Below are 22,913 nucleotides of genomic sequence, written 5' to 3' on the forward strand. Positions count from 1 at the left end.
TAGGGCTTTGCTTTTCCCTTCCCTGCGGAAATGTTCACATGTGCCCAGAAGTGCTACCAGACCAAGAGTCTGGAAGTCAGAGGGCCTTTGGTGATGCCCAGAACCTGTATACCGGAATGAACTTTGGAAATTCTCATGCTGCCATATTCTCTGGGGGTAGTGGCAGTAGAACAAGGATACTGCCCTGCACCCCATGGCAAATGGTCTGTGCCATCGCTACCTCGCTGCTGCACCTAGATGCCTGCATCTTTTATGGGAAGCTCCTGTACGTTTGGGGGATCTCTTTACCGCGTATTTCAAATAACAAACGCTGTAACTGAGCAGCAAAGGTCTGAGTAGTCAAGTCTCATTTAATGAAACCGATGACCAAATCATGATTCTACAAAAAAACCTGCCTCGTCCAGACCAAGGTCATTATAACTCAGCGTCTTTTCCTGTCAGTAATCCTCTGGCTGCCACCACCCCAGCTTGCCATTTGATTATTTTCATTTCCTCAGAGCCTCGTCACCCCTTGCTTTGTCCCCAGGGAGCACCCTTGGAGTTGCATGTGTAGGCAGAGATGTGCGGAGCTGTTGCAGACGCCTTTGGGAGTGGGAGGACGAGAAACGGCTCACCGCGAGTAGCAGGAGGGACTGGAACTGGGGAGGGATCCTGGTGTCTTGGGAGGGTGGGCAGAACTCCAGGTCTAGCGCTCTTCACTAAAGATTGGATTCACCTGCTGGGTGACGCGGATGAAAGTAGTTCTCCGGCTCAACTCCTTCAGCTTCTCCGCTCCCACATAGGTACACGTCGAGCGGACCCCTCCAAGGATGTCTCGGATGGTGTACTCCACGTCCCCTTTAAAGGGGACCTCCACTGTCTTGCCCTCTGAAGCCCTTGGGAGTAGGAAAACAGGATTGACCCCTTCTTTGCAGATACCTTAAATGTAGTACCACATCCCCAGGATCTAGTACCTGTTCACTCCTTGCCCCCAAGAGTTGTACCATCTGTTTCCCACCCTGCTCGGTCACGCTGCCCAAGACCCCTCAGCTCCTAGGCCTCCATACAGACCTGTATTCGGCCACACCCCCAGCGTACTTCTTCATGGCCAGTTCAGAACTCATTCCATAGAAAAGCTTGTATTTCTTGCCATTCCTCTCGATGAGCTCGCCACCTGACTCGGTGTGCCCTGCCAGCATGCCACCCAGCATCACAAAGTCAGCCCCGGCCCCTGTTGGCATCAGCCAGGGAAAGAAAGAGATGTTATTCCGATCCCCACCTTCAGAAGTCAGACCTCAAATGCTCAGCCCTCAGGGAGCTAGGCTGCTTCCTGGTTCTGTTTTCCTGCTGGCCCAGAACCCACTCAAGCATCTTGCTTTGGTTTCCAGCCCTCAACAGACCTAATTTCCCCATGTACAGGGAGCTCCTGGAAGCTTACCACCGGTTCGTGTTCTCACTGGGGCAGCTTTTTGTGTGACCCAGAAGCAAAGCCACTTTAGTGCAAGGATCACTTCGGAAGCAAGTTGGTTTCTGCCCCGTTCCCTGACGGCCTCGGGGACTGCAGTTCAATAATTTAGGGACAGTGTGGTGGTCCTGGCCTCCACATGGAGAATTCTGTTGGCTTGTCCCAGGTGACACACCACAGTTTTCAGGGGGCTGAGTGGGCTATCTGAGCCTGCCCTAGCCTCACCTCGCCTCAGCCCCGGAAAGGTGATTTATCCCTGTCTACAGGATCCTACTCGTGTGTCTTTCTAACCCCCTTACCAAAAGCCTTGGCCACGTCTCCAGGACAGCTGCAGCCGCCATCCTGCAAAGAGACAGAGTATGAGAGAGAGCCTCCGTACCCAGCAGAACCCAGCTGTGTGGCAGCCACACACCCGCCCTCCATGGGCCTTACTGAAATGATGTGGCCCTTAAGGCCGTGAGCGGCATCCGCACACTCCATCACCGCACTGAGCTGCGGATACCCCACTCCCGTTTTCTTCCGGGTGGTACACACCGAACCTGGGGAGGGCGTGCAAAGACTGAGTCTGAGGGGCTCCACAGGGGCTGGCCACAGATGGCATGCCACACAGAAACCGCTTACCTGGCCCAATGCCCACTTTGACAATGTCGGCCCCGGCGAGGATCAGTTCTTCCACCATCTCTCCCGTTACCACGTTCCCTGCCTGTGACAAAGCAATCCAACAGCATGCTTAGGGTTCCCAATGGAGAGGCTGTGGGTTACTGCACACTGTGCCTGGACCAGGACCTCCCAGCATTGCACTATAAACGGGTCCCTGGGACCCTCTGACCCTGCTCCCCACCTCCAGCTTCCCTGAGGAGGGCGGGTGAGAGGCAGAGGTCCACGATGCCTTTGACTGCACTCAGGCAGCAAGGTCTGTGAGCAAAGGCAACATGGGAGATGAGTTTTAGGGCCCAAGCTCAGGCTCCTCTGCTAGCAAGCCCAAAGGTGTCCAAACCATTCTAATACAGAGCTGCTCTGGCTTCAGAGGAGGAGGTGGGAGGCATGCGGGCTTCCCACTGGTTTGCCTAGTTACATCTGCCTTTTGCAGGATGGACAGTACAAGGAGAGAAGCTTCAATGCTAGGGATGAAAGGAGACCTTGTCATCAGACTCAAACTTGTTCATTTCCTCAGGCAGTTGTTTATGTAAAAGGTGTGTGTGGTGCGCCGAGTGTAGTAGCAGAATCTGCTGCGTGATGTCTGAGGCATTGGGTTTGCAAGGGTTTAAAGAGGCCACGCAAATCAATAAACATACGTTAAGCAAGAAAAACCTTCCCCAGGACAAGATGAAGTGGACTAGAATTATCCAGGCAGCAGGGAAGAAATGAAGTGATGTAACAAAATGGAAGTGGGAGGCCACGAGTGTGGAAACATACCATGATGGTGTGTTGGGGGAAGCGCTTCCGCACGTCCTTCACAAATTCAACAAAGTGTTCTGAGTAGCCATTTGCCACATCCAGGCAGATATATTTCACCTGGGGGACAGCATCCAGGATCTGTTCCAGCTGTTCAAAGTCGGAGGAGCCTGTGCCTGAGCTGGCAGCCAGGTGCTGGAGGGAAAAACCAGCGTTGACGGAGGGGGTGCTGGGCGGGACGTGGAGGTGAGGCTTGGTCCCCAAGAAGTTCTTGGAAGGAGACAGGAATAGAAGTAGGGTAGGCCCAGTAATTACCTCAAGACAGTCAGGATTCTGAATGGCGAACTCTTCCCACTGCTGCAGGCTGTAGTGCTTATGGACAGCAGTGAAGAGGGAGAACTGGAGAGGGCGGAGCAACGGAAAAGAAGAGAATGTCTTTAAGGGGTTTTCCCTAAAAACAGACCCCCAAGCTATCCTGTTTGGGAGCTGGAGAAGAGAGGGGTCTGTTTGGAAAAAGCAAGTGTAAGTCAGAGTCTGCTGAGGTTCAACTCAAAGCTTCTCCCTACAATGCCCACGAAAGCCTTTCACTGTACACTAGGACTTGTCAACAGACTCCCACCACAGAGTACTGCATCTTCTGGGTTGGATTTCACTTGGCCAGCACATAACGCTGTTTCCTAAAGCGACATGGGGTAAACAGGCTGAAGGGAGCCGGTGTTGGCCCGCACAGACTCGGCCCCGCACAGAATGGACCCCTCGTTCTGAACCAACCTTTTGTTGTATTTTTCCGGTCCCTTTACCAGCAGCAATTCAGTGAGTCCAGCTACTTAGAAAAGGTAAGGCTTTCAGGGTGATGGACTCAAAGTACTACCCAATCCTTCCTTGAATATTTCCCTGGACCATGCTGTAATCATTTCATTCCGCCTATCTTATTTTCAGAACAGACATTTATTGAACTACTTGATGCAAGGCACTGCGCTAGACCTGGAAAGGGAGTAGTGGGGTCGCCCTGTCCCCACTATTTTAATCCACCAAATTCAAGAATAGTGACTCGTCAGATCACATTCACAAGCTCAATAAATAAGCAGCATTCCTGTATTTTAAGACAAGCACTCAAACCTTGCTGTCAATGCCAGAATTTGTGTTTCTAGAGTGCACACAAGCAAATAGACAAAGGACATCAGTTGGCTGAGTGCTCGTGTTGCAACTGACAAACTCAAGACACATTCGCCTAATCAGCCAAAACAGAGTGCTGTGCTCAGTCATCAGCCTACCTACTTATGAGTGGGAACACTGCGTTTGGGAAGCCACCCTGTAAGTCCATCTTGGAGCTTGACTGGCACAGTAACATGCTGAGCACATTTGAATACATACCAAGCTAGATCTCTAAAAAGTTTGCATCGTCATTTTATTATCAATGAGATTCTCAAGATACTGAAGGGAAGCGCCATTCTCAGCATGTGTCAAGACAGGGTCCCCAACAAGAACCAGCCCGGTATATCTGGTAGCACCGGTTAAAAGTCACCATTCCACAACTGGACAAGACAGGTGGACAATGGCAGGATTCTTAAGCAGTTAGTAAATGGAAACCGCAGTAAACTCCACTGAAGCAGCATAACCATCAACCTCAGAAAAGTGACAGCACATTCCACAGAGGCAGCAAGCAAAAAGACACGAAGGTAGATGAAGTCCTCTACAGTAACAGCCACAAATGTTAGCGGGATACACCAACCAGGGCTACATTGTTAGAGCAGCGTGCGTATGTCTCAGGGTGCCTGGGTAACTGTCTACCTTCTCAGCTACAAAGACAGAGCCAGGTAGTAACACAGAGAGGAGCAGCTTCTTCCATTTTGAAAGCGAACAACCTGTATATGAGAAAAGCAATTTTGAGCACACCCCACAAACCTAGGACTAGAGATGGGGGAAAATCACTGGCTGGCAGCCAAAAAGAACAATATGGAAGCTGCTGCTCCCTAGTATCTTCTAGTTTGGAATGTTTAATGCCCCAAGTGTATACAGTTTTGGGACTAAAACAATAATCACTTGGTCTGATGCAAAAAGTTGGCAGTGTGGATGAACTGCTGGGTAGGGCACAGGGAAAATAGGGTCAAGCTTAGACTTGAATTTCACATATGCACAGGGTTCTGTGATTAACTTTTAATGTAGAGATTCTTACACACATTTGTATATGCACTAGATATTTGAAGGAGCTATCAGTTGGTTTTGACTCAGCAGTCCCATGTGACAGGAGCAGGCCTGCTTGGGGCGGGGGGAGGGGGGGGTTGGTGTTCTTGGCTGTAATCTGAAGCAGATCACCATGTCTGTCTCCCACAGAGCTGCTCCTGGCCCTCACAGCACCCACCTTTTGATTAACAGTTGAGTGCTTAACCATTTGCGCTACCACAGCTGCTTTCTCATGGCCATTTGAACCTCTGGGATAAAGGAACTTTAGTAGTGAACCATATTATAAATTGCCTGCCGAAGGCCAGAGAGCTAAGGGGTGGGTGTGGGAATGCAAACACCTGGGGCAAATGGGTACCACGGAGAAGGGGTTGACTAGGGAAGCCCTACCTTACAAAGAATTTTGGCCATCTCAAAGGTGCCCACGGTGTCCATATTGGCAGCAATGATGGGAACCCCTGTGTACATCTGTTTTGAATTCCGAAATTCAAAGGATCTTGTGAGGTCCACCTGCAGGTAACAAAAGGAAACAGCAATTCATTCAAGCAGAAAAACGTGCTGCAGGAACCAGGTACTTTAGTGCGGCCTGGCCCTCCAGGAGGTTGGGGCGTCTGACAAAACATGGAAAGGAGCAGGCTCACTTCACTTCGAGACTTTAGGGTGCTGCGCTTGGGCCTCAGCAGGACATCCTTGAAGTCCAGCTTCACATCGTTGTCGATGTGAGGCATGGTGAGGGTCTCAGGACAGCGATGAGTCTGAGGGCTGGAAGGTAGGCAGTGTCAGGAGGCGACGGAACCAGTCTCCCCCTGCGCCTAGAAGCCGGCAGGGCGGGAACAGCGCTGGTCCCCCTTCCTCCTGTTAAGTTGAAGGTCCGGGCATGGGTCGAGGTGTGGTTCCTGAAACTTGTCACCTCTGCCCGGGCCGGTGGTTGCGGTGACTCTCCGTGGAGATCTCCGTACCAAGTACCTGCTTGTGAGGGAGAATTGGGAAGCGGTTGCGAGAGAAGCTACGAGGGCACATTCCCTAGCCAGCAGTGAGTAAATTTAGGGTAAGAGCTGTGGTGTACCCAGGACAGGGGAGTCCTAAAGCCAGTTTCCGGAAGAGGGGTACTCACTTCCTGTTGCCGGGGCCCAGGTGGCCGTTGATCCAAGTGCCCTTTGCCTAGCAACCGCCCTCGAGCAGGCTCTCTCAGCCCGCTGCGCCAAGCCGCCGGAGTCCGCAGCTGGAGCGCGAGAACGCCACTAACTGGGGGGGGGGGGGGGATTTCCAGCCGCGCGAAGCCTTCTGGGAAACAGAGTCCACCCAGCGCCGCGGCCATTGGACCCGAGGGCCAGGAGACTACATCTCCCAGGTGCGGCGGGAGGAAGGGCCTTGTGGCACATTGGGAGACCCAGTCCGCCCCGCCCCTCCCTAAACGCTCCCGAGGTTCCGTAAGACCCCCGGGGCCGCGGGGGCGTCCGCCTGTGCTGTCACGAAGCCGGCCTCCTACTTCATTACCACGCCGCTCAAACGAAGCGTGGGCAAACTCCCGAACCTTTTCGGGACGCCCCCTAAAGGAAGAGGGGTGGAGCCTAGCCGTGGTGACCCGGAAGCAGAAGTGGTTTTCCACGGGCGGAGCGCTGGGGAGCGGCAGCAGCGGTCACAGCGGTAGAAACAGCAGTGTATCCGTGTGCAGCCCCAAACTGGGACGAAGATGCTAATTAAAGTGAAGGTGGGAGCGTCTCCGGCCTGGCCCGGACGCGGGGGTACTCGGGCCGGCCGCGGCGCCTCGTACGGGAGCAGGGGGACCCACAGCCACGCCTTTCGCGGGCTCGGAGGGCGCTGACAGCCTCAGGGCTCCGCGCGAGGTCTGATGGGAAGTGTGGGCGCCCCTGGGGGTTGCAGAGCTTGGGGTGGACGCTGTGAGAAGGGCCCAGGCCTCTCCTGCCAACCCGGGACCCTGGCCCAGAAGGTGGCCGCCTTAGTCTGGGGGTGTATGGGCGCCTCAGTGGTTAGAGAGGAGGTTAAGCATCAACTTGAACCCCACCGACACCGGGCTCAGACTCTGCCCTCCATCCTTCAAGACCAGACGGACTTCTCCCAGCCCCCAACGCTGGCCCTCCCGGAGCTCAGTGCCGGACGTTAGCAGGGGGGAAGCGGGGGGTGGGGTGGGGTGGGGGGCACTCGACCGCGAGCGTTTGCAGAGACAGTGTCGCAGCGGGGCTTACTTCAGGGACCCAGGCTGAGAGGGTTCGTTCAATCGTATGTACCTACGTTTCTGAGTCGAGCTGCTTGGAATTTGACCGAAGCCGTTTTCTTATCGGTGCCCGAGTCCTTGAGACTAGCATCCGACTTCGGAGGTGTTTCCTTCATCTCCACTTCTCAACTTGAGTTTCTCTTCATTTCCTTCACCTCGTTCTATTTTTTAAAATAGTTTTATTAGGGGCTCATACAATTCTTACCACAATTCCATATATACATCAGTTGTGTAAAGCACATCTGTACATTTATTGCCCTCCTCCTCAAAACATTTGCTTTCCACTTAAGCCCCTGGCATCAGGTCCTCATTTCCCCCCTCCCTCCCTGCTATCCCCTCATGAGCCTTTGATAATTCACAAATTGTTATTTTGTCATATCTTGCCCTGTCTGACATCTCCCTTTACCCATTTTACTGTTGTCTGTCCCCCAGGGAGGAGGTCACATGTAGATCCTTGTAATCTGTTCCCCCTTTCTTTTCTTTTTTTAAATCATTTTATTGGGGGCTCGTACAATTCGTATCACAATCCATACATACATCCAATGTGTCAAGAACATATGTACATTTGTTGCCGTCATCATTCTCAAAACATTTGCCTTCTACTTGAGCCCTTAATACCCGCTGCTCATTTTCCCCTACCTCCTATTTCACTCCCCCCTACCTCCTGAACTCTTCATAATTCATAAATTATTATTTTGTCATATATTACACTGTCTAATGTCTCCCCCCTCTCCGCCTTCTCTGCTGACCCTCCCCCAGGGAGGAGGCTATATGTAGATTCTTGTAATCAGTTCCCCCTTTCTTTTCTACCCCACATTCTCTCCACCCTTCAGGCAGCGCCACTCTTACCACTGGTCCTGGAGGAGTCATCTACCCTGGATTCCTGTTTACAGTTGCTATCTGTACCAATGTACATCCTCTGGTCTAGCCAGATTTGTAAGGTAGAATTGGGATCATGATAGTGGGGGGGAGGATCTGTTCCCCCTTTCCAACCCACCTTCCCTCAACCCTCCCAGTATCACCACTCTCACCCCTGGTCTTGAAGGGATCATCTGCCTGGATTCCCTGTGTTTCCAGTTCCTATCTGTACCAGTGTACATCCTCTGGTCTAGCCAGACTTGCAAGGTAGAATTGGGATCATGATAGTGGGGGGAAGAAAGTTGTATGTTTCATCATTGCTACGTTGCACCCTGACTGGCTCATCTCCTCCCCAAGACCCTTCTGTAAGGGGATGTCCAGTTGCCTACAAATGGGCTTTGGGTCTCCACTCCGCACTTCCCCCTTGATTCACTATAAGATTTTTGTTCTGATGATGCCTGATCCCTTCTACACCTCGTGATCGCACAGACTGGTGTGCTTTGTTGCTTCTGAGCTGGATGATGCTTGTTTACCTTCACTTCTTTTTTTTAAAATCATTTTATTGGGGGCTCGTACAGTTCTTATCACAATCCATACATCCATCCATTGTGTCATTACCTTCAATTCTTCACCTATTTCCAGCCTTCATTCTTTTGTTTGCAGTTTCCTCTTTTGCACCGGCTTCACTCACTCACTCACTCACTGCCATCAAGTTGATACCAACTCATAGCGACCGTGTTGGACAGGGTAGAACTATCCCCGTGAGTTTCTCAAACTCACTGTTTACGGGAATAGAGAGTAGCCCAGTCTTTTGCCCTTGTATCTGCATAGAGGGAGGCAAAAACAAAAAAAAAACCAAGGTCAAGTCTACTCTTACGTCTATTGTATTTCCCCAGAGTTCGCTTATGTATCAGTCATCCTTAACTTTCCCCTGATTCTCCTTAACCTATCTCTTGACTAAGGAATGAAGTCATACAACTCGTTATAGACCATAATTTTTCAGATTTTGAATGGTAACCTATAAAAGTTGTGAAATCAATATGTCTGCATCACAACCAACATTAAAAAGAAACAAATAGAAAATATCAGGGTATGATGCTGGTAAAGGTAAGTGTACATTGTAGAGATTTTTTTCATTTTATCTGCGTTTTACATGAATACGTGTTAACAGGTCTTTTGTATTAATAATGTAGGCCAGTGTAAAAAGTGTTTGAAAAGCACTACCAGATAAGTGAGTATATCTTCTCAATGCATGTGGTTCCACATGTCCTAACCCAAAAGAAAGTACTTTCCCTGTGTGTGGGGGGGGATGGAGGTCAGACACTTACAGACATCCTCCCAGAGGGCAGTTAGTCACCAGAAGACAGGGTAGGCCTCTAGGGCACTTAGTCACCAGACTACAGGGTAGGCCTTGCTCCCCACTACTGGGGACAATAAACTATTTCTCCCTGAGGCCTGCGGCCAAGCGTTCACACCCTACCAGTAATGGTCTCTATCAGTTGAGCCAGGGGACAGGCCAGACTGGCTCTGTGACAGCCAAAGTTAAATTGCCATCCTAAATCTAGGATCCAACTATCTTGTCACATGTATGTCCCCAATCCCTCCTCTCCCTATTGCATGTCTGTCCCTAGACCACCCCCTCTCATTACTGTATTACCTATAGCACAACCCCTTCCCGTGACGTATGTCCTCACCTGTAATTAGGGGGCTTGCATGTCCCCAGAGAATATAAAAGCCTGGGCTAGCATTAACGCTCTCTCTCTCCTCCCACGTGGACCATCCAGCGGGGTTGAGGTGAGCATGCTACCATGAATCGTGTCTGACTCAATTTAATTCAATATTTCTCTTCTATCTCTCATGCTCTCTATAACTTTACTATGATCTTTACTTATTATCGCTGTACAATTGTGCCTGCCGGACCCGTAATGATGTGTTAGGGCTGGCTTCCCCTGACACCTGTGTTCAGTGTTACTTGTTTTTTTAGTTTTTATTTCAACCCACAGGATCCAAGTATATTCACAACAAACCTACCTTTACTCTGTGTGATAGCTTCTGATATTTTCCGTTCATTTCTCCGTTGACTTGGTGACCCGCTGATGAGGGGAAACCTGCAGTTTTAAAATACTGTGTGCAAGAGGAGATCTTAGTGAATGCTGTTTCTGATTCAGCGAAGCTGAGTGAGACCCAAGAGCCTGCCTTCCTGACACGCTCGCTCTTAGATAATGCTGATGCATCTTGTCGAGGGTTCACAGGTTTCCTTCTGCCCTTAGAAGCTCTGAGCCTGTTTTATTTAGGATTTCTCTAAAATTGCCAGTCTCCTTCCCTCTGCCCCCACAACACTTGGCTTTTTGTCTTTATATAGGTCTTCCTTCCTTCCTTCCTTATCTCTCTCTGTCCTCTCTCATTTGCGACACTTAAATATACATATAATGTATTATTTCCTTATATAATTTATACATATATAATATTACAATGACTTAATTATAGAGATGATGAGTTTTATTAGCTGAGTTCCTCTGTGATTTATTTAGTCTTTCACTGTTGTCTCTGTGTAGCCAACTTCTTCCATATCTCCCTCTGTGACCCTTTACAACGACATGCCCACTGAGTGACATCTTCTCCTGCTATCTCAATCTCCGTGGCCCAGAACTTCATTGCATCATGTCATCATCTTCCCACTACCTGTCTCAAATCAATTACCAGGGATCTAGAACCCAGTTCCTGAGAGTCATCACCCTTCTTTGATAGAACATAGCTTTTCTTTTTCATTTGCTTTTTCTTTCCGTTACCTTACCCTTCATTCATCATTTTATATCTTTATTTCGTTGTGATACCAGAGTTTTCTTGCTGGCCTTCTAAACTTTAGAGTCTAAACCAAGGCATACTGTGTAAGATCAGACAGATCTTTCTTCAACATCTTTTCATCGTTGTATTTTTTAGTTGGTCCGAAGGTTTGGGTTATTGTTAAACTGTTTGGCATTGTATTTTTTAACTTCAGATTCTGCATTGATTTCTCTTTCCAGAGCATCATTACTCTGGGCTGCTTTCTTAGAAAACAGTAAGGATATTGTTATGTCCACACCAAGACTCTCTGTTCCTCAGCCTCTGAGCCATGTAGTCCCTTGGCCTCTAGTCTTATGGGCCAGGAGACTGCTGCTCTGCCTTAGCACTGCTCCTCTGCTCTGATTCTTGCTTTCCTCACCCTGGCTTCTGGTCTCAACGTGGCCTAGCCTCTGTTACCCTCTGGCCTCCACCACTTCGAGGGGAAGGGATCTGAATTGTGTTCCACTAGCAGTGATTCTTCCTTAGTCCCTTTGTACACTGCTTTGTTCTATTAATTTTTTATCTAGCTGTGTGTCGATTGGTTGGTGAAGGCTGGATCACATTTTAAGTCCCCACAGTTGCCTCGAGCAGTTGTTGTACTTAATTATACTTATATACTTGATAAATAGCCTGGGATGAATTGTCAGGTCACAGTAACAAGATTTGAAGGGGGCGTACTCAGGGTATCATGATATATCTAGGCATTTTTAAAATTATTCAAGAAAATTTTTTGTAAAAGTTTTAAATGCTTAATTGTGGGAAATATTAAACATTTAATAGCAGTAAGTAAAGTATGATGTATTTTTCACCCAGCTTCGAAAATTATCTCAGAAAAAAATTATCTCATACCCAATTTCCATTGACACCCACCAAAGCTCCCTAACTGAGGTTCTTAAGGCAAATTTCAGACAGTCGACCATATTGTCCCTACATAACTAAAAGGGGAAAACTTTTTTCCTGATGTAATCATAATGTCAAGGTGCCTTGGCACAGGTGGTTTGCACTTGACTGCTAACCTAAAGGTTCGTGGTTCGAACCTACCCTATAGTTTTGTAGAAGCAAAGACCTGGCAATCTGCTTCTGTTAACTGGCACAGTCTGCTCTGTCACACTGAGTCAGGTCGGCTCGATGTCACCAACAGCAACAACCCAGGGTCCCTCCTCTTTCCAGCTGTGCTACTTCGCACAGATGACCAGTGCTTTCAGAGATGGAGACTTCTGTCTTTTCAAGTGCATTGTGTGCTACATGTGTGCTTGTGGGCCATTGATTGTTATGTAATTACAGAATTGTGCCTTCTTGCTACCTTTCCGTGTTCATGTATACCCTGTTGCGTAATGTACCCCACCGAGTAGTACATGGCCTCAACTGGAGGGAGTGACAGCGCAGCTGCAGCCATGGGCTCAGGCATAAGGACTGCTGGGATGATGGTTCAGGACCGGGCGGTGTTTCCTGGTGCCGGGCAAGACTCGGTGGCCCCTAACCCACCAACAGCATGATGCACTATAGGGTCATAATCTATTAGTGGACGTTCAGGCTGCCTCCAGTTCTGTTTTTAATAAACAGTGTTACAGTATATCTTGCATACCTGTTCCTCTTTGGATATATGCCCAGTGTTTTTCTCCCAAGTTAGTTACCTAGAAATGGAATTGCCTACTTAAGAACCTTGGCCTTGTACACTGTTAAGATCAGATTCAAACAGATGGCTGGACACCAATGTATATAGGAGCACTATTCACAGTTGCCAAAAGGTGGAAATACAAAAATATTCAGGAGCAGATGAAAGAAGCAAAAGATGATATACACATAAAATGGAATATTATATCGTCATGTAGTTCTGATAGATAGTCCAACAGAGATGAACAAATAGCAAATTCACAGAGACAAACAGGACAACAGGGACTGTCGGGGAAGGACAAGATGGTGTTCATGGGTAATAGGCATAGCATTTCTATGTGAGATGGTAAAGATATGGAAATAGAATAGTCATGACAAACATACTAATACACTGAATTGTACACTTGAAAATGGTTAAACTAATAAATGTTATATATATTTTAACACAAAAACCTAAGATCAACAAAGTCAACTAATTGTGTACAACAGAATCAAAAACTTTCACTTCGTCAGATCAAGTCCAAGTCCGCTACAGGTCGTAGCTTCTGACTGCAGGGCAGAATAGAAAGGCTCTCCGGGTCTCCAGGCTGGCACCGGGTGGAAGCAGACCGCCACATCTTCCGCAGAGCAGCTGGAGAGCGTCCAGAATTGGCCATCATTTCCTGAAGGGACAGCTGAATACTGGAGTTGGTAGAAATCTCACTGTTGTCAGTATTTTCCTTGTGCTGCCACAGGCTGGAAAGTGTCTCGCAGGCAGGCGCGGTCTGTAGTGGTAACTTGAGAATCGCTGTTGTAATTCTTCTGGGTCTACGTAGAAGTTGCGTCTGTGTTTTTGGAAACATAGTGAACCATATTCTTATGGTCAGGAAATTTCCTGAATACTTCATTCATTCATTCTCGAGCCCCAGAGATAGAACCACCTGCTGTTTTGTGACCTGCCGCAGGTGTACTCGCTGGCCCACTTCTAGACCAGGCAGATCTGGTCAGTGCAGAGTAAAGAGCTGAGGGGATAGTCTGGGACTGAAGAATCTAGGCTGGCGCTGCTCTGCTTCTGACGTGGCAGGCATGCTACTTAACCTGCCCAAACCCCATTTTCCTCATGTGTAATGGAGAGAACAGTAAATAGAGGGACTTGCAAGGATGAACGATTGATGCATGTAAAGTCCTCAACATAGTTTCTGACTATGGGAAAACAGGTCAGTCAGTCAAGGTGGGCTGGGATGATTGCGTGATCATCCAGGTATTTCACCCTGCCACAAAGATTGACAGTTGACATGACACACCTCTCTGTTTGGGATTAAGTTAATGAATAAAGCTCTTGGGAAGCTGGGATGGGCATAAAGGAATAGGAATAAAGGGGAGGTACTCAATTGCATTGGGAGCGAGATTCGTAGTCCTTGGGAAGTACTGACAGTTCTATGCTCAGCGGCTCAGTGCGAGACTGGGAGGTTCTGGCCCCTCCACAGGCCCCTCTGAAGACAGGCCTGGCCATCTGTTCCCCCCAATCAGCCACTGAGAGGCAGCCTGGTGGCGCGCAGTTCTGCTCTGACCTTAGGGCATCTCCTTGAGTTGGAATCAACGACAGTTTTATTTTGTGAAGCTTTATTGACATGTCAGTTCTATACCATACAGTTCAATAGCTTAAATATTGAATTGTGCATTCACCAGAGTCCCCTTGCCAGCACCCTAAGAAACTACTAATGCAGTTACTACCTCGATCGATTTAGCAGCTGTGTGTTTGGAGGGTTGGAGGAAAGTTGGAGGTGCTCCTAACTTAGACCACTGTGGTGTGTCACTGCCTGGGCCATTGTGAAACGTGGTGTGGCCAGGGTTTGAGAAAGGGGAGAGCGGACAGGGTGGAGCACAAGATAAAATGATTGTAAATCAGTGGGCCCATACACTCTTATCACAATCCACACATTGAAGAAGTTTTTCTGGCTGGGATGTAGCCTTGCCTGGAGGCACCTCTCCCTACAGTTGTACCCAAAGGGATGCCTGTTATTCTTACTCATTTCAGAAAGGGCTGGGCATGGGGTGAAGATGATTACATGGTTCAGTTTTTTCCTACAGTGTTGTCCACAGACTAACATGTTTGATGAATCGATGGGGGCAAAGCCTTCTGATTCTTCAAAACAATTTTCCTGAGAATGTGCTTCTCTCAGAAGGCACTAGAGCCCCACATAGCCAGAGAGAATGTTCTAGGGAGCAGGCAATTTAGAAAGTGCAGTGTGCTCTGGGACTCAGGAAAACCCTTGCCTGTTTCAGACGCTGACCGGAAAGGAGATTGAAATTGACATTGAACCCACGGACAAGGTGATGTATTTATTCTCAGCACCTCTGTATGCCTTTCACCCTGCCATGGACATTTCTTATGAGCGTGGTCCTTGCCCTTGCTGCCTGCATGCCCTTGCTCTTCCCACTTCCACAGCCCACCCTGCCGCAGCAGTCCCTGACCACTTTGACCACTTGTTCTCCTGAAGGTGGAGCGAATTAAGGAGCGCGTGGAAGAGAAAGAGGGGATCCCCCCACAGCAGCAGCGCCTCATCTACAGTGGCAAACAGATGTAAGTAAGGGGAGGCTGGGACTGAGGCGGGCGATCTGTGCCGATGCGGAGGGTGCCTCGGTCCAGGCCTGCCTGTGTTTGGGTGCACTGGGGCTTTGGGCCGCTTGGCGAAACCTGTGTACCCATTTTCAGGAAGGTTTTTACAGTCATAAAACACTTGTTTCCATGAAGAAAACGAATTACTATTGAAATACAAAGGGGCTTCCAAAAGTTTGTGGGTAAATTGAATTTGTAAGAGAAAGGATTTTTCTCCATGAGCTTTTTGAAGCCTCAATTCTCAAAAGACAATAACAGCAATTTTGTGATAAAGTAATATATGTGCTTTATTAATGCATCAAATAAGATTTAATGGCGGGCTTATTAACTTCCACAATTTGAAATAGTTTCAAAATACTGCAATATGATATGAAAAAATTGGAGTCTTGGTAGCAATTTATCCATCTTGCTAATATTCTGTGCTATTTGCTTATGTTCAAGATTAAGTGTTCTATGAGTATTTTTAGTTAGGAGGTTAATAAAAATGAGGGTATAATTTTTCTTCCATCTAAGTTTACAGACACCAACTCCCGCCCCCTCAGAAGAGTCATGATGGAGGTTTAAAATGCCTGCGGTTGATGGGGTTTTCATTCTTTCTTTGCCCCCTGCAGGAATGACGAGAAGACAGCAGCCGACTACAAGATCTTAGGTGGCTCCGTCCTGCACTTGGTGTTGGCTCTGAGAGGAGGAGGTGGTCGTCGAGGGCAGTGATGGACCCTGTTACCTCCTTCCTCACCCTGTCACTGGTCACAAGGCACCATAGATCCTCTCATTCTCTGGGACCCCAGAGCCACTGGCCCCTCCCCTGGATGCCCAGTCCTGTGTATCTACTGGGGGTGGGAGTGGGGGGGGGGGCGTGAGGATCCCAGGATGCAGTGTTTCTGGCCCAAAGGGCCCTTGCCGGCTATTGGGTTTTAGTTGGCGTTCCTGTGTGCTCCCCTCTCACGGCCCTGTCCCTGGTTGTCAATAAAATGTTTCCTGGCCTCCTAAAATCTTCCTTGTGTCACAAAAATGCATCTGGTGCTCACCCACTTTCCTGGGCAGAAGGAGAAGGGTGGTGGGAGGCAGCGTGCTTTATTTAGAGGGACTGTCTCAGGAAAGCCTGCTCAGGGATGTGCTCGGCCCAGCGTGTTACCTGTCACCATGGTCCTTTATTGGCATCTTTTCTCAACTCCACAGCAAATGTCTTTTTTGTTGGTGTCCTGAAATTGGGGTCGGTGGGAGAACAGACAGATTGGTAACCACTGCAAATCAGTCCTTGCCACAGGTTGGGCAGCTATCCAGATGGTCAGCAGTTTGAAACCACCAGCTTGCTCCTTCAGGGCTGCGGGGAGTGGGCATTCTACTGTAGCAGGCCCCACAGTGTTACCATGGGTAGGCAGCAACTCGGTGGCGGCAAGTTGTGTTTGGTTTTGGTAACTGGGGACATCTGGCCGGGGTTTGGAGAATGGCTTCCAGGGCTTTGCCGGAAGGAGCTGCTGAGGCCTGGTATGGACAAAGATCGAGAGCAGTGACTAGCTCTGAGAGATGACTTCCACAAGCCAAACTGCCAACTCCTGGTGACCTTCCCGATAGGATAGGGTAGTTAGACCTAACACCGCGGAAGTCAAAGCCTAGCCATCTCCCTGGAGCGGCACTCATCACCAAGGCTCCATCTCAATAGAGGGGAGTGTCAGCAGAAAGCTTGCTTCCATTCCCTTCCCTGCGAGTGCACCCTAGTGAGGCTGCCTGGCGGGACGGTTAAGCCAGGGACGGGCACGCGCGGCGCCCTAGGGCCCTTTCTCTGCGCGGGCACGGGACCGCAGCGGGCTCAGGCTCCGCCTCCGCGCGCGGCCCGCGGCTCCGGAAATGGCGCGGCTTCCCAGCCTGGCCGTGTTTGACCTGGGTGAGAGGCCGCCGGGAGTTTGTAGTGTCTCCCCTTTCCAAATCCCCCTCGGAGTCCTCCGAGGCCTTGCGCTCACCGAAGCTGAAGCTCCCCGCCCCTCTGTCTCACAGATTACACGCTGTGGCCGTTCTGGGTCGACACGCACGTAGACCCCCCGTTCCACCGGAGCAGGTGAGGCCGGGGCGGGTGGGGCAGGGCCGGGGACGGCGGCCAGCTCAGTGCACTCTCGCCCGCAGCAGCGATGGAACTGTACGAGACAGCCGGGGCCGCACCATCCGACTGTACCCAGACGTGCCGGAGATCCTGGGACGACTGCGGGACCTGGGGGTGCCTGTCGCGGCCGCTTCCCGGTAAGAGAGACCGACCAAAAAAAAAGGTCAGGTGCGGAGTGATGCGTGAGAAATCTTTTCGTGGAGGTATTTGCACGTCCCCCTGATTTTTAACCCTCTCCCGTTCCTTGTGTTTAATAAACAGCATTTTGTCCGCCTAAAGGAATAAGGAGTTACATAAGGGTCGAGATGGTGTACCCATCCCGGGAGAACAGCAAGTTGACCCCCCGCTCCGTGCTACTCCCGATGCCATCTTTTACATCTGCTTGCAGGACAGGGGAGGTGGAAGGGGCCAACCAGCTGCTGGAGCTCTTTGACCTAGTCAAATACTTCGTTCATCGGGAAATCTACCCGGGCTGCAAGGTCACGCATTTTCAGAGGTACGCAGAGCTAAGGGCCGGGGCTGGGAGAGAGCATGTCCAGCAGCGGGGCAACGCAGATGCCAGCCCGGTTCCCTCTGCCCCGCCCCGCGCAGGTTGCAGCGGCAGACGGGCGTTCCTTTCTCCCGGATGGTCTTCTTTGATGACGAGAAGCGGAATATTGTCGATGTCGGCACACTGGGTACTGAATGAGGAGCAAGGTTCCTCAGGAAAGAGACGTTAGGGAGATACGAGGGGGACTGGGAAAAGTATGTGCAAAGTTGGAATTAAAGATTATGGGGTTTCTTCCAGCTTGCTGAAGCCCCCTTATGTACTTTGGGGGTGGGGGGATGGTTGGCGCGACAGGCGCTCCTCACAGAAGGGAAGTGCAGAGTGGAGAGCCCCGAATGACTGGTGAATGTGACTTTTTTTCCTCTTAGGTGTTACCTGTGTTCACGTCCCGAATGGAATGAATCTGGCAACCCTAATGCAAGGACTAGAGACATTTGCAAAAGCCCAGGTTGGGGGCCCGGGGGCCCAACCCTGTGGATAATTCTCAGTGGGGACATCAAGAAGGCAGGCATTTTCACGTGTACTTGTAAACTATTAAAGCGTATGTGTGTGAGACCGAGGAGATCCCAGCCACAAGGTGGGCTGTGTCATTTTGCTGATGTTGGCAGACCGTCCAGGCGATGTGCTTCAGAGAGAGCACATCCTTCAAGCCCCATGGCGTTCGACTGGGCACTCATGAGGTCACTGCGAGCCCAAAGGACTCAAATGGCACTGCAGGGTGGGAAGGGATAACGGGGTGCAGAACTCTTCCACTGGCCCCGTTACCTGGGGTGCCATTGCCCTGCACGTCGCCTCCGGGGTACAGACTGATACTCCGAGGTTGGCTGGGAGAACAGGCCGGTAGCAAAGGTGAAGGCGAAGCGGTCACTTTAAGAAGCACGCCGGGCGTTGTAGTACCGCAGGTTCGGTCACGTGGTAGCAGTGGCCGCGTGTTGATGACGTCTCACCGCGCAGGGTGATTGGCCGGAGCGGAGGCCCCGCCCTCCGCGGAAGCGTGGCAGACGCCGTGGGGCGGAGGCCGGCGGGCGAGAGGAGAGGCGCGATGAGTGGTCTCGGACGGCTCTTCGGGAGGGGTGAGCCGGGGACACGCGTGCTCGCGGAGGTGCGGGCACCTGGGGGCGGAGCACGGGGCCCTGCCGCAGCCCCGGGCCGGGAAGCGCTCCGAAAGGCTGCCGAGGGCCGTGCGAGGCCCGTCTTCGGAGCACGGAGACCTTGCTCGGGTCTGCCCGCCCTCTCCCGGTGGTGAGGGAAGACGCCAGTCGAGGGAGTGGAGGGCGCGGCCCATGGTGGCGGCGCTCAGAACACAGCTTGGGGGACAAGTCTCCACCTGTCCCAATCCAGTCTTTTGCTGAGCACCGATGCTGGCCGAGTCGGGCCCCGCGTCCTTCCAGCGCCTGTGGTGGTGGTGGTGGGGGGGGGGGGAAGAAGTCTAACAGGATTTACCGTGTAGTAGAGCAGTCCCTGGACCATGCACTCACTTGTAAGGTAGAGCTTCAAGGCCACCCAGAGGTGCCTCAAGAATGGCGGGCTGGCTATTTCAGAAAAACCAGCCACAGGAGATTCAATGGACACACCGACACATATGGGTTTGCCATGGGCCATGTCCAGGCGAAGGCCTCTGGTCATGGTAGTAACTCAGTGGTGCGGTGTTGGTAAATCCCCAGGGTACATAAAGGAGCCAATGGAGCCGTGGTCCAGATGGTTCCCAGAAACCTAGGCAGTTGAGGTGTTTCAGGAAGTAGGAAGAGTGTGCACGGGCCAGAGAGGAAAGTACTCAGGGAGAGGGGAGTGCTGGCTTGCTGGGCAAATGTGGATGGAGAGGCCAACAAGAAGAGCCTCGCTCTGGAGGACCAAAGGCATCTTGCTAACAAAGGTTTGCGTTTTACCCTATAGGTAATGGAGAGTGGCCGGGTTTTATGCAGACAAGGGTTATTTCTTGGGGTGGGGCGGGGCAGGTATAACTGTAGAAGGTGGAGAAGGAATGTCCTCTTTTTCTCTCGTCCCTGTAGGCCATTGAGTGTGCTTCTGTGTAGTCACTATCTGAGCAGCTAGGACCACCATGGGGCACTGAATAGCAAACGAACTGTCTCTATAGGAATCCATTTGCCATCCGCCACTTGAAAGATACACCTTAGGGGGCAGTGAGTATATGAACGAGGAAGGAGGGACATTTCAGAAAAACAGCGTGACAGTGGTTGCCCAGTTTGAAAACTGCAATCAGTGGCATGAATTGTACATGCAGAAATTGGTATATGGTTTGTGTACATTCTCAACAACGTGGATTTTTCTTGAAAGGGATAAAAAAATGGCTGGAAGTGACTCAAAAGGCAGCTTGAAATAGCTCAAAGAATTCTGGCTTTGGAAAGCCACACTGCCCTGTTTTGATTCCTACTGAATCTCAGACTAGTTAGGATTCTGGACCCCAAAATTAACATCGGTGAGCCTGTTTCCACATTTGTAAAGTGAAGAGAGTGCACTCATTGTAATGGAGTCCCTGAGGAATTAACAGTAACACGGTATACCGCGTCCAGCACTTTCTGTGCACTCAGTGATTGGTACACGCAATGTTTTGCCTTCACACAATATGGCTCCATTGGATTCTTCAGGGAAGAAAGAGAAGGGGCCAAGCCCTGAAGAGGCAATACAGAAACTAAAGGAGACGGAAAAAATACTGATCAAGAAACAGGAGTTTTTGGAGCAGAAGATCCAACAGGAGCTACAGACCGCCAAGAAGCATGGAACCAAGAATAAGAGAGGTAATGGTGGGGAGGGGGGCCACTAGGGAGGGCCCAGGTGGGAAGCAAGTGGTTCTGGCTGTGATGTTCAGAGTTTGGAATGGGTCAGCTGCCCTACAGGCTTTGCGGAGGAAAAAACGATTGGAACAGCAGCTGGCACAAACCGACGGGACTTTATCCACCTTGGAGTTCCAACGTGAAGCCATCGAGAATGCCACCACCAACACAGAAGTGCTTCGGACCATGGAGCTTGCTGCCCAAGGCATGAAGAAGGCCTACCAGGACATGTGGGTACGGGGGGAGGAGAGCTACAGGCTGGGGAGAATAGCTTGGGCTCATGCCTTGACCCTGAAAGCCTCTCAGAATGAATCTATAGGGACTACGCCTCAGCGCTTCCTTGCTGGCTGTGATGTTCAAGGGAGGAGTGATTTATCTGATTCGTAAAGATCCTTCAGGGAAGGGAGTGCAATGTATCCTCAAGTGTGCTTTCTTTCCATTTCTCAGCCGTTACTAAACCTTTTTACAGTTTTCCAAAGATGTCTTCTACCTGGCAGCCACAGGCTTCCTTCACTGCAAGATGAGTACCAGGGATTGGTGTCTGATTTCTTGGCTATCTTGTTCTCAGGGACATTGACAAAGTGGATGAACTGATGGCTGACATCACAGAACAGCAGGAGTTGGCCCAGCAAATCTCAGATGCCATTTCACGGCCCGTGGGGTTTGGAGATGATGTGGATGAGGTGATTGGGAATGAGGAACCTAGGAGTATCAGAAAGCCTGGAGCACCCAGAAGCAGTGCCTCACCGAGGCCCTCAGGGCAGAGTTTGGGAGGGAGCTTTGGAAGCAGTGAGCTCTGGGAAGCTTTCATGATCTTGACCGGTCTTGTGGTCCGGTCCTGTGCCTAGGATGAACTGTTGGCGGAGCTCGAGGAGCTGGAGCAGGAAGAATTGGCCCGGGAGTTGTTAAATGTGGGCGACGAGGAGGAGGAACCCCCAGGCGGATTGCCCAGCGTACCCTCCACACACCTGCCTGCGGTGCCAGGTACTCGGGTGTTTTGTGGTCCACAGGGTGGAGAGGGTGGGAGCAAGGCAGAGGCGGCTACTGCTGCAGTTGTGCAGGCTATGGGCAGTGAGGGCTCCCGGGGAGTGCTGCTGTTCTCTCACAGAGCTCTGCACGCTGGTTTAGGGCCGGAGAATGGAAGGAGAAAGCTGCCCTTTATCCAACTTGCACAGGAGTACATGGGCATTAGCAGCACATGGAGGCCCGTCTCCAGGGTCTTTGCTAGGCTCGGAGTTGTATGGCAGGGATGACTGGAAAGATGCCGAGTGCTGAACCGTCCTCCCTCTGGTTATCTCCCCAAAGGTCTCGACACTGCCGAAGACGCCGCGGCACTAAAGCAGTTGGCAGACTGGGTATCCTGATGTGTCTGGATAACCTTCCTGGCTTTCTTTTCCTCAAGTGCCAACTGCTGAGTTAAAGGAGCATGGCCTTTGTAGGAGGGCCTGCTGAGGGCCACAGTGTAGCCCTGGCTCAAGTCGGCAGAGAGATCTGGGTGTGGGAGCTAGAGCAGTACTGGGCCCTTGTTTCCAGTAAAACTGGGCAGCTAGAAAGAAGCCTGGTGTCTGTACCGCCTTGTCTACACTGTAGTCCTTGGAGCCTTGTTTCGAGCATTTGATAAAGAGTGACGAAGGCAGGGTTGGAACATGAAATAAACAAATGAGCTTTCCCCATTTCTTTTACCTATTTTAAGGCAGGTGTGTTTTGTCTTTCAAATTGGTTTGCCCTACAGTTGCCCAGTGCTGGGGTTAAGAATGCCAGTTATCTGATTTTCATGTTCCCCCTCCCTAGTCATGCCCTGGCAGCACAGCCCATAATTTTCCTTTGGGAAAACACATTCGGGAGACAGAGGGATGGCATTCTATTATGCAGACTCCTTAGCTCAACGTAGTGTGCACCATGCCAGGGCTGGGTGGGAACGCTGCCACTGCAGCCGAGAGTAACAGTGTGAGGGCCGCAATTCCCTGGGCTGGTGCCAACAGTGGTTAAGGGAGCATGCAGAGGGAAAAGAAAACAAGGTTTTGCCATACACTCTGGTGCCCATCCCTCTGAAAGGGGGATGGGTGGCATTCCTTTGGCCTATAGACAGCCACAGCCCAAGGGCCTTTGTCTCACTGTTTGAACCTGTAGAGAGCAGACATGTGACAAGCATGTGCTCAGACTGATGAAGCTTGCCGACTCTGACCCTAAAGGACAGGCTGAAACTGCCCCTGGGAGATTCTGAGGCTGCTTTCACTCTTGACTGGAGTAGGAAGCTCCATCTTTCTCCCACAGAGTGGTTTCAAGCTGCTGACCCTGAAGTTAGCAGCTCAATGGATAGTTAACC

At 50.6% G+C, this 22,913-nt stretch overlaps 3 protein-coding genes across 10 annotated transcripts; 2 read left to right on the forward strand and 1 right to left on the reverse strand.

Moving 5' to 3' along the window:
• Positions 1-332: 332 nt before the first annotated feature.
• GMPR2 (guanosine monophosphate reductase 2) lies at positions 333-6,573 on the reverse strand. The gene is made up of 10 exons (XM_075531723.1): positions 6,135-6,573; positions 5,662-5,782; positions 5,411-5,530; positions 3,155-3,238; positions 2,861-3,034; positions 2,066-2,147; positions 1,877-1,983; positions 1,744-1,786; positions 1,051-1,210; positions 333-875 (listed from the first exon to the last, which is right to left on the reverse strand). Exons 2-10 carry the CDS (start codon positions 5,746-5,748, stop codon positions 686-688), a joined length of 1,047 nt encoding a protein of 348 aa, XP_075387838.1. The 5' UTR covers positions 5,749-5,782; positions 6,135-6,573; the 3' UTR covers positions 333-685.
• On the forward strand, positions 6,437-16,142 carry NEDD8 (NEDD8 ubiquitin like modifier). Its single transcript, XM_075531724.1, has 4 exons — positions 6,437-6,731; positions 14,817-14,864; positions 15,032-15,114; positions 15,762-16,142. Exons 1-4 carry the CDS (start codon positions 6,714-6,716, stop codon positions 15,859-15,861), a joined length of 249 nt encoding a protein of 82 aa, XP_075387839.1. The 5' UTR covers positions 6,437-6,713; the 3' UTR covers positions 15,862-16,142.
• Positions 16,143-16,950: 808 nt separating this feature from the next.
• LOC142426252 (magnesium-dependent phosphatase 1-like) lies at positions 16,951-22,273 on the forward strand. Of its 8 annotated transcripts, none has more exons than XM_075531720.1 (10): positions 16,970-17,035; positions 17,146-17,206; positions 17,275-17,385; positions 17,637-17,744; positions 17,840-17,925; positions 18,164-18,243; positions 18,750-18,868; positions 21,156-21,270; positions 21,436-21,571; positions 21,893-22,273. In XM_075531720.1, exons 1-10 carry the CDS (start codon positions 16,999-17,001, stop codon positions 21,949-21,951), a joined length of 912 nt encoding a protein of 303 aa, XP_075387835.1. In that variant the 5' UTR covers positions 16,970-16,998; the 3' UTR covers positions 21,952-22,273. The 8 variants fall into 8 exon arrangements, 6 of the variants coding, with proteins under 6 accessions (XP_075387836.1, XP_075387835.1, XP_075387831.1 ...); XM_075531716.1 differs by having other exon boundaries at positions 16,984-17,035; positions 17,255-17,385; positions 17,510-17,744; XM_075531719.1 differs by having other exon boundaries at positions 16,984-17,035; positions 17,272-17,385.
• The last annotated feature ends 640 nt before the right edge of the window (positions 22,274-22,913 follow it).

This window comes from Tenrec ecaudatus, chromosome 14, assembly GCF_050624435.1.
Source record: "Tenrec ecaudatus isolate mTenEca1 chromosome 14, mTenEca1.hap1, whole genome shotgun sequence".
Lineage (NCBI taxonomy): Eukaryota > Metazoa > Chordata > Mammalia > Afrosoricida > Tenrecidae > Tenrec > Tenrec ecaudatus.